The sequence below is a fragment of the Aythya marila genome (genome assembly GCF_965140915.1).
Source record: "Aythya marila genome assembly, chromosome: 1".
Taxonomy (NCBI): domain Eukaryota; kingdom Metazoa; phylum Chordata; class Aves; order Anseriformes; family Anatidae; genus Aythya; species Aythya marila.
Window position 1 is genome coordinate 127768869 of NC_139042.1, and position 21659 is coordinate 127790527.

The window sequence follows — 21659 nt, forward strand, 5'->3', positions numbered from 1 at the left end:
TTTAGATACTAGACATGAGACGTGTTTAATGTTTTAATTCTGAATTTACTTATTTGAATGTTTTTGGCCTTACACAGAATTTTGTTTAGAAAAGTGATACTGCACTATACTGAAGTCACAACACAAGCATAATATAGTAATTTCAATTGAACTTCAAATTCAGTTTCAGTTGAATCACAATACGAACATGATTCACATTACTGATCCCTATATGCCCACCATCAAGATGCTAGAGGGCCCCATCTGCTTGGAAAGAATTCCCGTGTTGAAGACAACTCAAGTCAGTTACTCTCTTCAAAGTTAATTTTGCTGGGTGTTCAATTTTCACTTTCTATGTTGGCCTGAGCCACATATGCACTTCCCTGATATTGATCTGGCTGGCTTGGGAAGATAATACTTCCTACTATTATTTTAGGAAGGACATGTACATAACCAGTTACCCCACTCTACTGATACTGCTATTTATCTACAACAAAACTCATTCATACAAAGGTCCTTGATGTTGAGATAAGTTTAATTGCCTTTGCAATCACTGTGGTCACTCCCTATATTCTTCTCTGAGCTTTATGTCAGTCCTTGCCTATCTTCTGTGAGATTTCTTCCACTGTAGTGGTTCATTGATTGGTCAGCCCTTCCATCATACAGCAGCTATGCCATCAAGGCACAGGGAAGGAGGGGGAATGATCAGTGGTTTACAGCATCTCTCAGGGTCTTTTTCTCTTCTTTTTCTCTTCTTTTTCTCTTCTTTTTTTGTTTCTTTATGGAGATAGTAAATACTCTCTAGAACCTGTAAGATGCAGTCCAGGATAGCAGTAAACTCAGCAAGTTGTGTGGAACTTATGTTTATTATAATTAGTGACAGTCAAATTCAGAAGTTGCCTAATGTAAGGGAGAACTGAGCCACAGCATTAGAAAATTAGAAAATCATGTTAGTAGTGCTCCAAGACTGGTACATAACTTTTCCTGGAGGCCAAACTCAATGGCTTAAATAAATTAATTAACCCAGTTTTATTGAAATAAGTTGTAAAATGTAGTTCTGTTCAACAGGTTTCATCTTTTTCAAGCTGAATAGACTGTTCATTCATTTTGGTAGGGCTGAACCTATTTTGTCTCGAATAAAAGAAGATCGCACTGTTATAATATCACCAGTATTTGACAATATTCGTTTTGATGACTTTGAGCTTCTTCAGTATTCAGTGGCTGCAGATGGATTTGACTGGGCACTCTGGTGCCTTTATGAACCTTTACCAGATGAATGGTATGCTCTTAAAGATGAAACAGCTCCAGTCCGGTAAGTACAAACAGCATTTGAGACGGTTGTTTCATGGGTGGTGGGATAGAAACTTATAAAGCACATTGTAACTAGATAGTTGGTTTGTAACTGATGATTCTTCAGCAGACCTGAAAGTCTCAGTATACCAGTTTGCCAGACAAGCACATATCTGCGCTGTGAAGACTCATATAGATTCAATTTATTTCTTTCTTTGGAGTTGTTGGAGTGATGCACAATAAAAATAATCTTTGGCAACATTTTTCAACCCCTACTGTTCAAGCATCACACAAAACCAAGAAAAAGACATGAACACAATGCATATAGCTGTTATACCTACTCTTACTGCTAGGCTCCAGTCTATTTCCTTGTGTTTCTCACATCTTCCTTAAACACTCAGATTAGTTTATGTATTCAACAGAAGATGGTCACAAGTACTGTGGTATCAGCAACCAGCTTGCGATGAATAATAGAATCGCAGAATGGTTTGGGTTGGAAGGGACCTTAATCATCATCTAATTTCAACCCTCCTACCATGGGCAGGAACACCTTCCCCTAGACTAGGTTGCTCAAAGCCCCATCCAGACTGGCCTCGAACACTTCCAGGGATGGGGCATCCACAGTTTCTCTGGGCAACCTGTTCCAGTCCCTCACCACCCAGTGAGTAAAGAATTTCATCCCAATATGTAATCTAAATCTTCTTTCTTTTAATTTTAAGACATTACTCCTTGTACTATCACCACACTCCTTGACAAAGAGTCACTCCCCATCTTTTCTTGCCCACCTTTATGTACTGGAAGGCTGCTATAAGGTCTCCCTGGAGTCTTCTCTTCTCCAGGATGGACAACCCTAAATCCTTCAGCCCGTCTTCATAGGAGAGGTGCTCCATCCCTGTGATTTGTGGCTGAAAGCACATATTTCTGGCTCATGTTGAGCTTCTGAGCAGCCAGCACCCGCAAGTCCATCTCAGGGCTACGTTCATAGAATCATAGAATCATAAAGGTTGGAATAGACCTCCAAGATCATCTGGTCTAACTGTCCCCCTACTGCCGATATCACCCACTAAACCATGTCCCTAAGCACCAGATCCAACCTTTCCTTAAACACTCCCAGGGACCGTGATGCCTCCACTTTCCTGGGCAACCCATTCCAATGCCTGACAACTCTTTTTGAGAAGAAATATCTCCTAATTTCTAACCTAAACCTGGCACAACTTGAGGCCATTCCCTCTAATTCTATCAATAGTTATCTGCAAGAAGAAACTGAGCCTGAGCTCCCCACATCTTCCTTTCAGATAGTTGTAGAGGGCAATAAGATCTCCTCTGAGCCTTCTCTTCTCCAGACTTAACAACCCCAGTTCCCTCAGCCACTCCTCACAGGACTTGTATTCCAGGACCTTCACCAGCTTTGTAGCCTTTCTCTGGACATGCCCCAGGGCCTCGATGTCTTTCTTGCACTGAGGGGCCCAAAACTGAACACAGTACTTGAGGTGTGGCCTCACCAGAGCAGAATACAGGGGGACGATCACCTCCCTGGTCCTGCTGGCTACACTATTCCTGATACAAGCCAGGATGCTGTTGGCCTTCTTGGCTGCCTGGGCACACTGCTGACTCATGTTCAGACAGGCATCAATCACCACCCCCAGATCCTTTTCCTCTGCACGGCTTTCAAGCCACTCTCCCCCATGTCTGTAGTGCTGCATGTGGTTGTTTTGGCCAAAGAGCAGGACCCTGCACATAGCCATGTTGAACCTCATCCCACTGGCCTCTGCCCACTGACCCATCCTGTCCAGGTCCCTCTGCAGGGCATTCCTATCTTCTGGCAGATAAACACTTCCCCCAACTTGGTGTCGTCTGCAAACTCACTGAGAGTGCACTCAATTCCCTCATCCAAGTCATCAATAAAGATATTAAAGAGGATGGGCCTCAACACTGACCCCTGGGGAACACCACTAGTGACTGGTCTCCCACTGGCTTTAACTCCATTCACCACTATTCTCTGGGCCTAGCTGTCCAGCCAGTTTGTAACCCAGCAAAGAGTGTACCTGTCCAAGCCATGGGCTGCCAGCTTCTCCAAGAGAATACTATAGGAGACTGTGTCAAAGGCCTGGCTGGAGTCTAGGTAGACTACATCAACAGCCTTTCCCTCATGCACCAGGCAGGTCACCCAGTCATAGAAGGAGATGTGGTTGGTCAGGCAGGACATGCTTTTCATGAACCGATGCTGGCTGGGTCTGATCCCCTAGTTGTCTTGCACATGCTGTGTGATTCCATTCAGGATGACCTGTTCCATCACCTTTCCTGGCACTGAGGTCAGGCTGACAGGCCTGTAGTTCCCTGGGTCCTCCTTACGACCCTTCTTATAGATGGGCATCACATTAGCAAGTGTTCAGTCATGTGGGACCTCTCCGGATGACCATGACCACTGACAGATGATGGAAAGCAGCCCAGCAATCACATCCACCAACTCCCTCAGCACCCTTGGGTGGATCCCATCCGTCCATTCTCCACTCAGCCTGTATTTGTGCTTGGCATCGCCCTGACCCAGATGCAAGACCATGTACTTGGCATTGCACAACCTCACGAGGCCTGTCAGGTCCCTCTGGATAGCATCCCTTCCCTCCGGTGTGTTGATCACACTACACAGCTTTAATGTCATCAGCAAACTTGCTGAGGGTGCACTCAATCTCACTGCCCATGTCACCGACAAAGATGTTAAACAGAGTCGGTCCTAATACTGATCCCTGTGGAACACCATTCATCTCCACCTGAACATCGAGCTGTTGAGTGCAACTCTTTGAGTGTGATCATCCAGCCAGTTCCTTATATACTTGAATACATCTGTCTCCTTGTTCTACAAGGATTTTGAGTGATCTTGATAGTCCCTTAGCTCTTAACAACCTTCCGCTACACAATATTAAAAGAAAAAAACAACTGGTAACAGATAAGATATAATCATGGCAGATATTTGTATGCCACTATGCCTTCTAACTAAATGTTGGAGATAAAACTGCACAGATACCTAGACAAAAAGCTATAGGTGAAACTGGTTTCTGTAATGTGTTAAAAACATTCTATAGTAAACAGTAATTGTTTGACAGGAGAATGGAAAGAAAGAAAGCCAACTGTAGCACTGGGGATTTTTTGTTGTACTGCTTGAGGCAAATTAAACATGCTTCTGTTTAAATACGAAAAGATTCCATGAACAATGCGTTGGAAAAAAAGTCCTACTGCCCTAAATGGATTTACAAAGAGTCTCCAAAGATGCAACACAAGACAATTCCTTACATATACCTTCACCAGCACGAGCCATAGGAGTGCTGTCACCATGCACCTTAACCTGGTGTTTGGTTCATCTCCCTGTACAAGTGCTGTTTGCCAAAAATGGTTCCTGAGCATTGTTTCTTTTCTTAATGACAAGGGAATCTTCCCTCCTTTATGTCATTCCTACTTCCATTCAATTGAACTCATTCTACTGTCAGGCCCTCTTGCACTCCGTGTCAGATCATTCCCTGGTCACAACTACAGAGTAATTACAATTTCCTCTTTGGTAGCTTAAAGAATGGTTTTGTGTTGGGGAGCTCGGAGAGGAGGTCCACAGTTTTTGGATGGGAGAAAATGGAAATGGGTTTGGTCACAGTGGATGGGAATATCAAAAGAGGACCAAACCCACCTTCGGTCCCTTTTTCCCTAGTCTCTAGGTTGGATTCATCTGCAGTGAAATTGTTCCTGCCACACAATTGTCTCATCTGTTTCAAAACCACAGTTGATAGCAATTTCATGATCCCCCTTAGCAATGTGTCTTACTGTGTAAGTTTTTCTAGTGTAACGTCTAACCTTACTCTTCCTCACTCCAGTTTAACTTGATTTCTTTCTTGTTTTAACTGCCACTACATCTCTCCTCAAAATAGAACTAATTCTTTAAACAATACTAGATCATGTTTTTTAGACCATTGATCAAAATTATTTGTTTTCTTCCAGATTCCTCTCTGCTGATCCACATTTTGTTTTGAAGTTAACCTGTTACTCTCCTTTGGATATTTTTGGAAGTTCAAGCTTTGATTGATGGCCAGTTGAATTTATTTTGTTTTAATCACTGTTGCTTCTTTCCAACTGTGCTTGTTTTATACTACAGGAGCCCATCTATAATGGGGATTCTTGCTGCAGACAGAAAATTTCTGGGTGAGATTGGTGTACTAGATGGTGGAATGCATATATATGGAGGAGAAAATGTTGAACTTGGCCTGAGGGTAAGCCATTTTTTAACCTTTTTCTGAAAGAAGCAGTGAAAATTAGTATGCAATTTTTTGGGGAAAAAAAAAAAAAATTCTTATCCCTATTGTTTTTGCACCTCTTCACATCTTCCACTCAAGTTTTTCCAACATTTGCCATTATTACTATAGTACTAACAAATAGTTGCTTGAGCCAACCCCAACCAGGCAACAACAAAATCAAATTTTCCCCAATGTCAAAGTTTCCAGTACTATCAGTACTTACTTCTTTACTGTCTGATTCATCCGCTCCACCCTTCCAGAAGAGGAAGGATGCCAAGGAGTGTGAAATTCCCTTGTAATTCCTACAGTCCACATTAGCCCTTGAAATATTTGTGATGTAAAGTGACTTTCTTGATCAGAGTCAATATTTTAAATAATTCCATACCTGGAGATTATCTGTTCTAGAATTACATTAGCTACCGCATTCACAGTGTAGCAGATACTGAAGGGAAAGCTTCCACCCATCCTGACAAATGATCGACCAAGACTAATATGTATTTAAATTTACCTACTCTAGGGAGTTCTTTAAAATCTACCTGTACACTTTTGAAGGGTCAAATTCCTGGTTCTTGCACCCCTTTAAGCTGGCTGCCAATAATTGTCATGTTTATTTACCCTGCATACTTGGTTAGCCAGAGTATATATTCCCTCACATACATATTTCCATAGCACAGTGCTACACGTTGCTTGAACTCCCCAATGACTCCCTTGATGTAAAACAGTTAATATTTCTCCTGTCCTGACAATAGAAGATCATCCACATATTGTAACATTAGCATCCCTTCTGGTGGTTGAAATTGCTCCAAAGTCTGCTCTAGAAGTTTCCCAAATAAATTTGGTGACTCTGTAAACCCCTGAAGTATAACTGTCCATCTGTATTGCTGCTCCTGCTCCATTTCAGGGTCTTTCCACTTGAAGGCAAGTATATCTCTACTCTTGGGGTCCAATGGACAGGCTCAGAAGGCATCTTTGAAATCTATCACACTAAACCACTTACAGTCATGTGGGATCTTGCTCATCAGTGTGTATGGATTTGGAATCACAGGTGCCACTTTTGCATTATCTCGTTGATCTTTCTTAGATCTGTACAGTCAGCCTTCCTTACCATCAGGATAGGAGTGTTAAGGGGAGACAAGAATGGCTCCAATAACCCATCATTGATCAGCCCTTTTGTTTAATACCAATTTGTCCTTCTATTAAGATAAGGTATTGCTTCTGATTTTTTGCCTTATATCCTCCCCGCATACCTGTCTTCAGGGAGTGATATTAAGCCTTCCTCTATTTCCTTCCTTGACTCATACCACAGGGTCTCTCTTTTTTTTCATCAACCTCTGTCAATAACTTAATTGATACTGTTATTCCAGTCTAAAAACTTACTATTTGAATGCCCAATTTCATCATCAAATCTTTTCTCAACAAGTTAGTCCCTGCCTTGGGTACATACAATAATTGCCCAGTGGTCGTTTTATACCTTAATCTCATCTTGGTGTCCCCAAAAAGTGGCACTGTTATCCCAGTCCCTTCTGCCCCTGTCACCTTTTGGGTTTCATTAGTTAATTTAAGCTCTGATACTTTATGGGCCAGTGATGACCTAGCTGCCCCAGTGTACTGGGTTTATGTAGCAAGGTTTTAGTAGCGGGGGGCTGCAGGGGTGGCCTGTGTGAGAAGAATCCAAAAGCTGCCCCATGTCAGATCAGAGCCAGTTTCATCAGGCTCCAAAGGGACCTGCTTCTGGCCAGAGCTGAGCTGACAAGCGATGTTGTTTGCGCTCCTTTGAGAGCAGATTTAAGAAAGGGGGGGGGAAACAAACAAACGAATTGCTTTAGAACAGCTGCTGGGAGAGTGAGGAGTGAGAACCAGCCCTGCAGCCCCCAAGGTCAGTGCAGAAGGAGGGAGGGTGGTGCTCCAGGCACCACAGCAGCAGTTCCCCTGCAGCCTGTGGAGAGGCCCCTGGTGGAGCAGGCTGTCCCCTGCAGCCCATGGGTCCCACATGGAGCAGATCTCCACGCTGCAGCCCCCCCATGGGTGGAGGAGTCCCCGGTGGAGCAGGTGGATGTGGCCTGGAGGAGGCTGCGGCCCATGGAGAGCCCCCGCAGGAGCTGGCGCTGGGCCGGAGCTGCAGCCGTGGAGAGGAGCCCACGCAGGAGCAGGGGGCCTGGGGGAGCTGCCACCCATGGCGGACCCGTGTTGGAGCAGTTTGCTCCTGATGGATGGATTCTGCAGCATGGACCCATACCAGGAGCAGCTCACAAAAAGCTGCCACCCATGGAGAAGGCCTCACAGGACCAGCACCCGGTGAGAGGGACCCCACGGCAGAGAACAAGAGAGAGCAACCCTGAACGAGCTGCAGAGGAAGTGTTACAGACCAACCACAGCCCTGACTCCGGCCCCCCCATGCCAGCCTGGGGGAGGAGGTGGAAGAGGGTGGATGGCGAGAATGCGCCCCCAGCTTGTTTCTTTTTTTTTTTTTTTTCTTTTTTTTTTTTTTCTTTTTTTGTTTCACACTGCTCCAGCCCATCAGCAATAGGTAATAAATTTTATTAATCTCCCTATTCTGAGTCTGTGTTGCCCATTATGATAATTGTTGAGTGATCTCCCTTATCTCAATCCTTGAGAGCTTTCCACTGTATTTTCTTCCTGTTTCCCTTTGAGAAGGGGGAGTGATGCAGTTGTAGCAGAGCTCAGCTGCCCAGCTGGGTAAAACAACACCCAGTATCTACTTTAAATACAACTTCTTCATTAGGTCCCACCATTATATTTATCAAGGCCTCTCGATGTGTACCAGCTTTCTGAGAAGCCCTGACTCCCCTACTCTGAATTTATAACAGCAAGCAATCTCTCCTCCTTCTTCCTTTCTGGACACTCCTGTTTGAGGTGACTGGCCCAGCCACACTTAAACATCTTCTCAAAGCCTGTCCCTGCTAGGATTTAGGCTGTAAAACAGGTAGCTTTCCTTGCCTGCCATTCTTTTTTCTCTCTTCCTCTCCCTTCCTTCCTGGGACCGACTTCCCTGAAACTTTTCTTCGTCTATCTCCAACCCTCTGCCTCACTACCTGGTCCACTGTGAAGACCATTAGTTTCGCTCTCTGCTTTTCTGTCTCATCTACCCTCCTGACAAACACCTTCTGGGCCTCCCACAGGAGGGTCTCCAGCGAGTGTTCCATCCTTCTACCTTCTGGAGCTTTTTCTGTATATCCAGCCAGACTTTAGGCACAAGATGAACTTTCAGGAACCCTTGGGCTGCTGGGTCCTCGGGATTCATCCCCAAGTGCTCTCTTATTCCTGCTTCCTTAATTCCCATTATTATTATATCCCTTAAGTCTCCCATATGATTTCTGTGTTGTGGGATATTATTCCAGTTGGGGTCAGCAAACAGATATTTCTTCTCTTCTGGAATTACTCCTTGTCCTGGAGGTTTGGTTCTTCTTTCCCATTCTTGCATAGCTGCCTGCCTAATCATTCCCCTCCTCGTCTCTAGTGAGTAACATACTCAAGATCAATATTCTCCCCCCTGCCCCAAATATAAATTAGACCCTAGAAACTATTGTAACTGTTCTGCTAGTCCTGTAGAGTCCTCAGTTAAAGACTTCATTTCCTTCTTAAAATTCCTAATCTCTCTGCTGGTGGTATGTGTGTGTGTGTGTGGGGGGGGGTTCACATAACCTATTTGTCCTTGTCCCACTGGGACCTCCCTAAGACAATACATAGGAGTGTTAGTAGTGTTAGTATCAGGGAAGTGGAAATTCTCGATCTCTCTTCTATGTTGTTCTAATTCTTGACAGAGACTAGAGTGCACTTTTTCTCTAGGGACAGGATTAGGATTGGGGGGGGTAAGAAGGTGAGGGTGTAAATTATCCAAGGTTTCCCATCAACCTGTCCTTCCCTCTGATTCCTCTTTCTCCTGGTCATGGCCCTTTTTCAATAAAAACTGACTTACCCGCTGCACACAGCAAGCAGCATAACAATTCCTCCTCCGAAAAAGTCTTATCATTTGTATAAATTCAAAGCCTGGCAAAACCAATTTTCATCAGACACATATTTAGGCCAAAATACTGCTGTTCTGTCAATTGATTCCTTTGTTTAGATTAATACACAGTATTTAAACATTTTATTATTTCCTCTAGTTTTGGGATTATTTTTTTCCAATTTCTTACCATTCTTCCTGGAGGACTATTGGTAGGCACTGTCCTAGGGATATCTCCCTGTCTCCTGGAACCCTTATTTCCTATTTTTCCTAGCCGTTCTCAGTGTGCTGCTGCAGAAATTTTTCCTCCTGTAGGGTACCACACACTAATGCGCCAGTTCTAGAAAATGGAAGTGTACTGCTGAGCACTTTACCGTGCACGACGGTACTGTATACTAGATTTCCACAAGACCCTTTCTCTCTTTTAACTCTCACTTTGTTTGTCTCTGGCCATACCCTTTGTGGAGCTACAGAACTGCGGATTGGGGCTCCACACTTGCTTCGTATCGTACGTCTCAATCACACTTCACGCAAGTCTTACCCAATCCCCAAGGCAAACTTAGTATTTCTTACCTTAGTGTGTGCACAGAGTTACCTGGTCAATTTTTGAAATTGGAGTGCCTACCTTCCTTTCTTCCCCAATTCTTCACCGATCCTGCCTTTTTAACCAGTCGCAGTTCCTTTGTCAGCTCTCTGCAGAACCACCGTCATTAAGGCACAGGACTGCTGAAATCAGTGGGGCATGGCTTCCTGCTGTAGTGGTAATAAAGCTTTCCTGAAGGCAACTGGATCCTGGGCGAGCCCCCAGTTTGTGAGAAACAATCTGCAGCCAATAACAAAGGCTCAGGAGAGGATCTCAGTGAAGTAGCATTTTCATTCATGATTGCAATGGTGGGCGTTCGGCAAGCAGGAGCGCACAGCGGAAGTGTATCAAAGGCCTGTATTCCCTATTACCTGACGCTTGATTCCTTCCTTGTTTCCTCATTGGCTGAGTGCTACAGGTTCATGAACTACGCACTGCTTGTTACAATGCCCTGTATGTGCAATTTTATTTGACCAACCTTAATCCTTAATTTCATCTATTTCTACTTTTTTTTTTTTTTTTTTTTTTTTTTTTTTTTGAACTGGAGGGGCCCATGATTTTGTAGCTCCTTGTTCTTGATGATTCTGCAACTGCTTGTCTTTTTTTTTTTTTTTTTTTTAAGTCATCCTCCTTATGTTGGGACAGTGGGACCTTCCACTGTCCCCTTATCTGCTTAACATAGTCCCCACTGCCCCACTGCTATGTCTTTGCAATCACTTTTGAATATGCAAGGTTAGTGGATTTTTCCACTGCAAGAGCACAACTTTAATTCTTAAAACAACAACAGAAAGGTCCATGTCCCCTAGAAAGTAATGTATTCTTCAACTTCAGATGTCTTCAAATCAAGAATGTATGACTTCCCCCCCCTTCCCCAATATTGTTATCTGGAGTGTCTTCAGCTATTAGGGAACATGTTACAGAACTAAAAATTCCATTAGGAAGTATTTTTGAAAAGTAATGGTGGATGGAGATATTCTAGGAAACCTGAGAAGATTAAAAAACACCATAGTGCTTATCTTTCTAAAGAAATATGAAAGCTAAGGGGCTTTGAAAGACAGTAGTAACCAGGTTCAAAATGAACAAGAGAGAGGAGTAACTTGACTATCCCAGCTGAAGATCTGTGGATCTACTTCCAAACAGTATGGTGGGTCTTAAAAATTTTCAGTCATTCATGAGAGTACTGAAGAGTTATTGAAGAAAAACCTAGTCAGAGTTAGTAAACACCAGTGAATCACAGAAATAAGTACAAAGTCCCCTGGCCTGAAAATAAGTGAGGACTGTGAGCAGTAACATGTATTTGGCTTGTTCTTACACTTTTCCAGGAGTAAGTTTGTAGTTTTTCCTGTATACAGAATAGGTTAGATGGACCTTCGGTCCAGTATGGACATTTTCTCATGTTCTTACAGTTCTTTTTATTTTTAGTTCTGAATCTTAATTAGTAAGCTTGAGTTTAGATTAGCATAGCTTCTGGCCTCTTGAGGAGCTTCCATACTTTCACTGGTTCATATATAGTAAGGCTGGGTATGTTTGCTCTGGATACTTTGGTACTTTTGAAGTGTTGGCTGTAGCCTGCTTAGGTACCTCTTTGAATGCCATGCACGTATTTTCCAGGAACCCACTGGATTTTTTTCTTCCCCTTTAATTCTTCCTAACATATAAGATTTTGCAGGATGAATTTTGTTCTCAGGATGTTCCAGGCAATGTCACTGCTCCTGAGAGTTCCTGATTCAGACCCACATCCACCACAGTATTTAGCAGTCTAGCTTCTAATGAGACTGTTTGGAGGCATATACCAGTTTTCCTTAGAGTATTGAAGTGGTTCTGAGTGCCTTGCAACAGGAAACTTGTGAGCAGTTCTGTTGATGATGATGGCAAAATAAAAGAAAGAAAGAACATTCCTTTGCTCTACTGGACTTGTGATAGGGCTACACACAGTAGAAATGAGAGGTATTAAAAAATTCTCATTCACTCAAGAAATATAACTTGGAATGTTGAGGTCATGGCAGTTCATCTGGTGAAAGAATAGGGAGATCAAAAATTGGAACATTTTAACAAAAATGCATACAGCTTGAAGAAATAGGCAACTTTACCTGACATTCTCTCTTCTTGATCCAGGCTTGGCAGTGTGGAGGTAAAATAGAAGTACTGCCCTGTTCGAGAATTGCTCATTTGGAAAGAGCTCACAAGCCTTACTTGCCAGACTTGAGTATTGCATTGAAACGCAATGCCTTGCGAGTAGCGGAAGTATGGATGGATGAATACAAGTACATGGTCTACTTTGCATGGAATCTTCCAATTGAGGTGGCAATGTTTTCCTATGTTTCAAACTGATAACGAGGGTTTAAAAGTGGTCAAATAAGAGCATATGGCCACAGGAGAAGAGACAAGCTATCATGGTTATAAGAGTGGTTAATAAAAAAAAAAAAAAGTTATTAAAATTGATATGGTGCTAATTATTGGTATGGATGACATTTAAGAGCCATGATCATAGACTTGTTCCTCTTTTGCTAAGAAAGCAGTGAGAATTACATCAGGCACCACTCATAAAGTGGTTCATTCATGTTAATCATAGTATATTGACTTCTCATTTGGCTTGATGTTCTTAACACTCATTGAGATCTATGAAGTAAGTCTTATAAAAGTAGGTCCCTGTTTGATTCTTTGTTTGAACTTTCTGGTTCCCTCTCACTTTGTGAAGTCATTTACTGTTCAATTTTTTTTTCCTTCTGTTCATGAAAAACATTTTTACGCTGCTATTTTTCCTTTAATAATAATCTGTCCTTTAATTATGTTTCTTTTATTTATTCATTTTATATATATATACGTATATATTTAATTACCTTCAGTACTTCTGAATATGATTTTAACCTGTACAAACTGTTGAAGATATGGAATTGTCAAGTCATTTGAGTCTGTACATCTTTGGTTAATAACAAGAACTGTATGAATTTTCCCAGTCTGCCCTTAGTGGGTTTATGAATCTTTAACAAAGGAAGAATAGCTTCCCATCTACTTGTATTTTCCTTATATTAAAGAAACAAATCAAAATATATAGTCATATACTATAAATTAAAGCTTCAGAATAATTCATTTCCCTTTCCCATTAATTAACCTTTACAATAAAAATATGGATTTTTTCATCTGAATATGGTAGTCATCAAAAACTAAGCTTTTAGTTGTAACATACATAACAGTTTTCACAGTGAATGAAACCTGTGCGAAAATTGTTCTTTTTTATTAATCACTTTTCTCTGGGATGTTGAAATTCTTAAGCTAACTGATTCAGGCCTCAGACTGCATTTTAGAAAACTGCTGAAAGACTGGATATAAATTCTTGTGTAGGACTTATCTCTGTCAAACTTCACTACTTTGATATTCTTTATATGTATGAAATCATAACATGTTTGTTTTTCATCAGTGTATTGGTACTTCTAGTCAAAATAAGTTCTGAATTTCTGAAGCTTAAAAACGTGCATGGATTTTTTTTTAAATGTCCTTTTGAATATAATTTATGTGTCATTAGTAGAAAATATGGAGAAATAAATCTGTGTTTTTCCTGGTTTCTCAGATGACTTTTATATTCTGAAATTAAGTATGGTGTTCTTGCAGAATTCTGGAATAGACTATGGAGATGTTTCTTCCAGAAAAGAGCTAAGGAAAAAACTGAACTGTAAAGGCTTTGACTGGTACATAAAAAATGTTTACCCTAATTTAAGATTTCTTCCCAACATTGTTGGCTATGGAACAGTAAGTACTGAATCTATTTCAAGTATGGAACAACACATTAACTCTAGTGTTAGGAAGAAGTGTTGCAAACATTGTTTTTCTGATTGTAATATGTTTCCCTAGAAACTTTAAAAAGTCTTTTAACATGTCTTTCTAGACACTAAAGCTTTCAAACATCTTTTTTCATATTAGTTGTCAAACTAGAATTTCTAAACTGTGGTTTTTGTATATGTACTGATGGGAACACAAAAGTAATTTTGGAAAGTGCTTAATATGCATTGTTCTACTATATGCAAAATTTACCAACTGATCAACAAAAATAGATCAACAACTTCTTGTAAGTACCTGCATTTTTCCATGAAGTAGAACAGTAAGGATTGGATTGTATGGATTTTTTTCTGCAGCAGTTAGCAGGATAATTTGAAAAACATGAAAGTATGAATTGAAAATATTTTAGCAATAGTTCTAGAGAACAGCAATATATATAATTGCAGTAGTTCTCCCTCTTTACAAAAGGGAGAACTAAGCATCCTGGCTGCAGTGGCTTCTTAATATAGCTAGACAGTTTCTAGACCCAGGCTGGAGCTGGGCAGTGGTACGCACCTGTTTGGAGCTGCCTGATGATTTCTGAGATGGAGCAACATTACACAATGTTAATAAGCCTTTGAAGTACCTTAGATTTTGCTTTTGATTTTTACTTTTATTAATAATTTCTACAATAGTAATTCAAAGGTTTTTTTTTTTTTTTTTTTTTTTTTCTTTTTTTTTTTTCCTAAAACCATATTACATTTCCCACTTCAGGATTCAATACTGAGCTCTGAATAAAGTAACATTACTCTTAGGATAGTTTTTAAAATTAGTGATGAGGTCAAAAATAGAATTGCTGTTCCTCATGGTAAATTTTGTATTTTATTCTGTAGATGAAAAACACATTGAAAGAAGACATCTGTATTGATCAAGGTCCAGTCCCTGGAAACACACCAATTATGTATCCCTGTCATGCATACTCACCACAGGTAATGCAAACAAGTGAACAGATATTCACATGTGAGGTATTGCTAACTGTTCCTTTTCAGCTCTCAAAGGGGCATGAAAAAGGTACTTCAGGACTATTCTCTCTATGCTTTTGAAAGGAAAATATTAAACTTTATTTCATTAAATTCTGATCCCCAGTCCAACTGGTAGCAGAGCAGGCTCATGCAGATATCTGAGTGCATTAAAGGTTTTTGATTTAGCCTTACTGAAAAATGTGAGACCTTATGTTGATACTGATCCTGTTAATTGACAGAAGATCAGTGCATTAAAAGGGAGAGAGATGGAGCTCTTCCACACACCTCACTGCATAGTCTCTCCATGGGTAGGAAGCTGAGGGTTACCATTCAGGAGTAAGCATCTGGCTTTTTTTCATTATCACAGGAGAAAGATATCGTATGGTGTCACATTTGTCCTAGTTTAATTACTGAGAGATCAGTGAGTACTGGTACTGTACAGCTGATGTCGCTCAATATCAGTTTGGGAACTGTATTCTATCAATGTGCTGATGAGATTTCCTTAGTACTTTAATTCACTGTCAGTGGTGTCACCTTGCCTTTCAGCACCTGTTTTATCACAGCACAGGAGAAATGTACATAGGAGGTTTACGTGCCCGACTAAATGCAGTTGATCGATGTGTAACAGACCCTGGGAGAGGGGACCTGCCAATTTTAGAGCAATGTGACATAGCTGTGAGTAAAGGTCTGAACTTGCACTGGGATTTTAAGCAGGTAGGTTGCATTTCTATGCCCCCACATTTTGATAAGCTTTCCCATTATGAGGAACCCTTAAACACATTCATTGCAAAGCAGCTTGCCTCTGAATAGTGTTGCCTCAATTTCAAGACTTGCAGGTGTCACTACAAGAGCTAAGGTGAAGTTGATTGAGTCCTCAGGGGTGTGTGAATGGTCACACAACAGATGCTGACTGAGTTACCAGAATTTAACCAGTCCTCACTTGTTATCTGAACCATAGTCACTTACATTTGTCCATCTGTCTCGTCTGCCTGGGTGGAATCAGATGGCTTAAGCCTGTTACACAAAGGTTAAAGAATAAAGGTTTTTAATTTTTAACTGAGAAGACTAAAAACATTCACTTGCTCACAGCTCAGCTGAAAGGTAGAAAATATGCAAGCCCGGGAGTCTCTACTGTTTTTGGTCTGACTGTGCATCATGAACCCTCTCCACTATCCACCATCTGTCTTCCCAGTCTTCTCATGGGACGTGTTGGTCTTAAGGGAGAAGACACCACATCCTGCACCCTCTCCAGTACTTTCATCTGTAACAGTGTCTGAGCATGGAAGTCCTAGCCAGAGATCAGGCTAGGTTCATCCTTTCAGTGCTCTGGTTACAGCTGGCCATTAGAGTCTTCATGCTATAAAAAGTTCAGTTGTCTCCATTTGTGCAGTATTTATGCTAGCTGATGCTGACACGCTTAAGAGCCTCAGTGATATTTTCATCTTCTGTATTCAGTACCTCTTCCTTCTGCTTAGTCAACTAGTCTAGGAGAGATACAGCCATGGTATGTCATGGTGCTGGGGGAGGATAAACTGGCAGCAACAGCAATGATGGAGGGAGAGGTGGGAAAGGAAGCCATGCATCTTCACCCTTGTCAGGCAGTTCAAACCTTATTAGCTTATGTAATTAGTAGTTAATTAATTTTACATATAATGTATGGGCAATGTCTACTATATATCCCTCTCAGTGAAAAATTAAACAGGAGACAAATCCAGTAAGAGTGGTAGAGAATAAAGTTGAACTGGTGAAAGACAAAGTAAGTTCCAGTGAAGTATAACAAATAATAAAGTTCCAGTGAAGTATAACAAATAATATAGATCTACATGTTCTCCAGAAATTCGAATATGGAATTTCTTTTATCTTTAGTCTGGGCTGTAACCATAAAACTTAGAAAAAAGTGCAGGTGTGTTTCTGGAAGATTAAGATCCACCTTAAAAGTAAACTTTCAGTTCCTCGTATGTGTCGAGCATTATCATAGTGAAACAACTGGCAAACAGTAGCCAGTTAAGATCCTGTTGGTCTGGAGCCCAGCTACTTGTCAACATCCTTGTTTCCAGTGTAATGAGATGACTTAATCACATCCCACTCCATTCACAACAGTTAAAACTGAAATACTAACTTAGAGATAAGGGATGACTATTCTTTTATCTGTTATTAGTTTTATTGAGAAATAGGATGCAGTGTTACGAGTTATTTAGAAACAGGATACAGTGTTAAGAATTGGCAGTCTGTTGAAGTTCCTGCTGACCGGAAGAGGGAACTTCATAACCCCCATTTTTAAAAAGACTTTTTATCTTAAAAAAAAAAAATTAAAAAAAATCTCTTTTTAAAAGGGAAGATCCAGAGAACTACAGGCCAGTCAGTCCCACCTCTGTGCCTGGCAAGATCATGGAGCAGATCCTCCTGGAAACTATACTAAGGCACATGGAAAATAAGGAGGTGATTGGTAATAGCAAACATGGCCTCATTAAGGGAAGATTGTGCTTGACAAAACTTGTGGCCTTTTGCAATGGGGTTACAGCATTGGTGGATAGGGGAAGAGCAACAGATATAATTTGTGTGGATTTGTGCAAAGCATTTGACACTGCCCTGCATGATATCCTTGTCTTTATACTGGAAAGATATGGATTTGGTGGATGGACCACTCATTGGGTAAGGAATTCATAGGATGGTCACACTCAGAGTTGTGGTCAATGGCTCAATGTCCAGGTGGAGATCAGTCATGACTGGTGTCCCTGAGGGGCAGGTATTGGGACTGACACTGTTTAACACCTTTATCAGTGACATGGACAGTGGGATTGAATGCACCCTCAGCAAGTTTGCTGATGACACCAAGCTGAGTGGCACAGCTGACATGCTAGAAGGAAGGGATGGCATGCCAAAGGACTTGGACAGGCTTGAGAAGTGGGCTTGTATCTACATCATGAGGTTCAAAAAGGCCAACCATAAGGTATTGCATCTGGGTCAGGGCAATCCCAAGCACAAATACAGGCTGGGAGGAGAATGAATTGAAAGCAGCCCTGAGGAAAAGGACCTGGGGGTGTTAGTTAATGACAAGCTCAACATGAGCTGTCAATATGCCCTTGTAGCCTAGAAAGCCAACCTTATCCTGGGCTGCATCAACAGAAGTGTGGCCAGCAGGCTGAGGGAGGTGATTCTCCCCCTCTGCTGTGCTCTTGTGAGGTAGATTTAGGTTACATATTAGGAAGGTAGATTTAGATTACATATTAGGAAGGAATTCTTTCCTATGAGGGTGGTGAAGCACTGAAACAGGCTGCCTGGAGGAGCTGTGGATGCCCCATCCCTGGAAGTGTTCAAGGCCAGGCTGGATGGGGCTTTTAGGAACCTGGTCTAGTGGGAGGTGTTCCTGCCCATGGCCAGGGGGTTGGAACTGGATGGTCTTTAAGGCCCCTTCCAATCCAAACTGTTCTGTGATTCTATGATTCTATGATTCTATGATTATGATTCTATTATTTTATAATGTAATAAAATGTTTATTTGAAGTGTAAAAGGAAAAACAAAAACAAAAACAAACAAGAATGAAAAACTCTGAAAAGCAGACACAAAATAAATCTCTAAATATATTTAATAGGCATTGAAGGGTACCAAAAACTGTCATGTGTCATTAGCATGAGGCAAGTGTAAAATTTTTCTTTTATATCTGTCACCTAGCAGTGTTTGTCAGACTCATTTGTAGAGGCCAAGACAATTACTTTCTGACTAAGCACTAAATTTAAATGCCCACATCTTCTCTCATATTTTCTTTTTTTTCCCTTTTGTAGGGATCAGCTGTAATCAACAGAAACACTAAAAGATGCCTTGAAATCACAGCAGACAATACAGGTACATACAGACTTGTAATGCAGACCTGCACGGGACAAAGGTGGAATATTCAACACACAGTAAAGGACTGGGGAAAGACCAAAGATGTGGAACACAGGATACAGCAGTGACAGTGTTCAACTGAGGATCTTTTTCTTTGGAAATTGCTATGTTCATAACACAGCACTGAAAGGAGTGAACTGAAGAGTTTGATAGAAAGGGTTTTTACAATGTGTTACTTACTATAATAGCTGTCGTCTACTGATGCAAAGGTACATATTCATCTCTCTGTGTTCTTGGCATCCCTTGCCAAGTGTCCTTGCCAATCCCACTCCTACCCATGAGTTTCTTTGGCTAGGACTGGAATTGTCTTTGCTCTGTTTCGTCATCACTGGAGAGAAGCAGTTACTCCTAAAAGTGTTTCAGCCCACCTGAGTTATTTATGATGTCATTTTGAAGTGCTTACCTCTGCTCATTAATGTAGAGCAGGTACAAGGTCTCTCACTTTGTAACTTATGAATATTCAGAAATAAAAAATATGGGTCTAAGGCTTCTTGCTTAATCACAGTTTATGAGTTTATCTTAGGCTGAATTGGAAAATTTTTCTTGGGTGATGCAGATAATGCAATACTTCTTGTCATGATGTGTTCATGCTAGTTGGTGAAATGAAGTGCATTTTCTTTCTGTATAATTTACCTGGACATGAATCATTTTCTCAGTAAAGTTTATTATTTTCAGCAGTGTGCTACACTAAGGCTGTTTTATGAATACCTTCATGAAGCTGATTTATGTGAGCCAGCTAACAGCGTGGATTAAGGGGGATTTAATTCAGTAGTTTCTGCAAACTAATATAAGGCCAGTGCAGTAGTGTATGCCTGTTGAAAAAAAACAAGTAAAATACAGTCAGAGTTGCTAATGAGAGGCAAACTCCAGGTAGACTCAATAAGAATTCCTCTTCTCTAGTATAGAAATAGGGGTAGGAGGAACTGGCTGTCCTACTTAGAGTAACCACTCCTAGGACCTACGCTTATTTGTTAAAGGGAACTCCTGCAAAACAAACTCACTGAAACTATACACAGTTTCAGCCTGAAGTAATTTCATTATCAAAAAAGTGCCAAGCATTTTATTTGATTAGAAAATGTGTTCAGAGTTTGTTTGAATATAATCTCATGAATTGATATGACTTCCATTTTTCGATTTCTCGGTAAACTTGGTGTGAACCATCTATCCCTGATATTCAGGTCTGGAATTGGAGAAACTCTTAAAAGAAAATCTTTGGTGGCTTTATTTTTTTTTCCCTTGAAAATTGATTTTTAAAAGTGATACGTTTTATCCAGATTGGATTTAACCTACTGAAATTAACTCTTACTCCCATGTTTTGTGTCAAAGCCAGACACCAAAGAAAATGTTTTATATGTGCTCTGCTGCTTTTCTGCATCTTCAACAGTGTGTCTGACCAAAGCCAAAGGATTTAGCAATTTGGAAAGCACAGTGAAGATTGTGGAAATTTTGCCAGCACTACTGAGAATATAATCTGGCTTGCTGCTGGTGGTAATAGTAAATAAAAAGTGTTCACTTAACCATTTCTTCATCTTAATATGCCACTTTAATACAACCAAAATGTAATAGGCATTTGAACAATTTTGTTCTGAAATTAGAGTTTGGAAAACATCAAAATGTTCCAGAAAGTCTGGATATTCTGTTTCTTAATGTATGGCCAACAGTTATACACAAGAATCAACAAAAAAAACGAAACACTTCAAATACACTAATATATTGGTTTCTCTCAAGTGTGTGTTGTCTTGTTTTTTTGAAGCCCATTCACAAATGAAACTGTTTGGCTAATTTAGCAGACAGGAAAGACAGTAGCCACAAGAGAATAACTCAATTTTCTGACTAGTGCGTTCTGGTGATGCTTGGTGAGACATAAAGAACAACTTAGTGTTTTTTGTTGTTGTTTGTTTGTTTGTTTGTTTTTGGTGCTACAGCAGTAATACATTGCTCTCACTAATATTACTTTGATATACTTTGAATACTTTTGCATGAGGGTAGTACTGCATGATTTCTCAGCAAGTCAAGAGTAGGTGTAGAAATTGTATGTCATGGTGTGTCATGAGAAGGAACCTATGACTGTAGCTGTGGTGGTTTCAGTGCAATGGCTAGCTAAGCTCCCACCAGACCCCCTGCTCCTGCATGGGCTCCCTTCCACAGGCTGGCCCAGAGATCTGCTCCATGTGGGACCCATGGGCTGCAAGGGGACAGCCTGCTCCACCAGGAGCCTTTCCACAGGCTGCGGGAGAACTTTGTCTCCAGTGTCTGGAGCACCTCCTGCCCTCCTGCTGCACTGATCTTGGTGCCTGCGGGCCTGGTTTTCTCACATGTTCTCAGTTCTCTCTCCAAGCTGATGTTTAACGGCCATTTTTCCCTTACTTAAACATGGTCTCACAGAAGTATAAGAAGTGTCACATATTGGCTCAGCTTCGGCCAGTGGTGGGTCCCTTTTGGAGCCAGCTGGAACTGGCTGTTCTCTAACATGGGGCAGCTCCTCAGCTTTTCCTATAGAGACCCCTCCTGCAGTCCCCCCTGCTACCAAAACTTTGCCACAGAAGTCCAATGAGTAAGTGAATGGGATCTCTTCTTGATCTGGTAACCAGTCATTAGCTGAATGTTTAGAAATGCAGAAAGTCACCTCAGCTTCTGCAGAATGACACGTGAGTCATGTGTTAAACAGAGGAAAACAAGTGATAAATAATAACATAGAAGTTTTTAATGAGTGTTCAGATGCAAAGGAAAGGGAAACTTTAATTCAAAGCAAATATCAACAAAATGACTGAGATTCATACCACTGTGAAGTAAGCCATAGCAGCACGTACAGAATAAAGCTTTTCTCCTTGGTTTTGTGCTTAAGCAATCTTGACCTTACTGCATATTTTGATATAAATACAGCTTTGGAGGAAGATCTAGAAAGGGAT

At 41.0% G+C, this 21659-nt stretch overlaps 1 protein-coding gene across 1 annotated transcript in view; it reads left to right on the forward strand.

Annotated features, from left to right (window-relative positions):
• Window positions 1–18818, forward strand: part of GALNT8 (polypeptide N-acetylgalactosaminyltransferase 8) — a gene marked incomplete at both ends in the record, with an annotated part of 28129 nt that extends 9311 nt beyond the window's left edge. The window contains 7 exons of the mRNA XM_082751666.1: window positions 1094–1291; window positions 5405–5519; window positions 12206–12391; window positions 13700–13837; window positions 14737–14832; window positions 15412–15579; window positions 18648–18818. Of these exons, the coding sequence (XP_082607792.1) occupies window positions 1094–1291; window positions 5405–5519; window positions 12206–12391; window positions 13700–13837; window positions 14737–14832; window positions 15412–15579; window positions 18648–18818 (1072 nt within the window). The remainder of the gene's footprint in view (window positions 1–1093; window positions 1292–5404; window positions 5520–12205; window positions 12392–13699; window positions 13838–14736; window positions 14833–15411; window positions 15580–18647) is intronic.
• Window positions 18819–21659: the final 2841 nt, after the last annotated feature.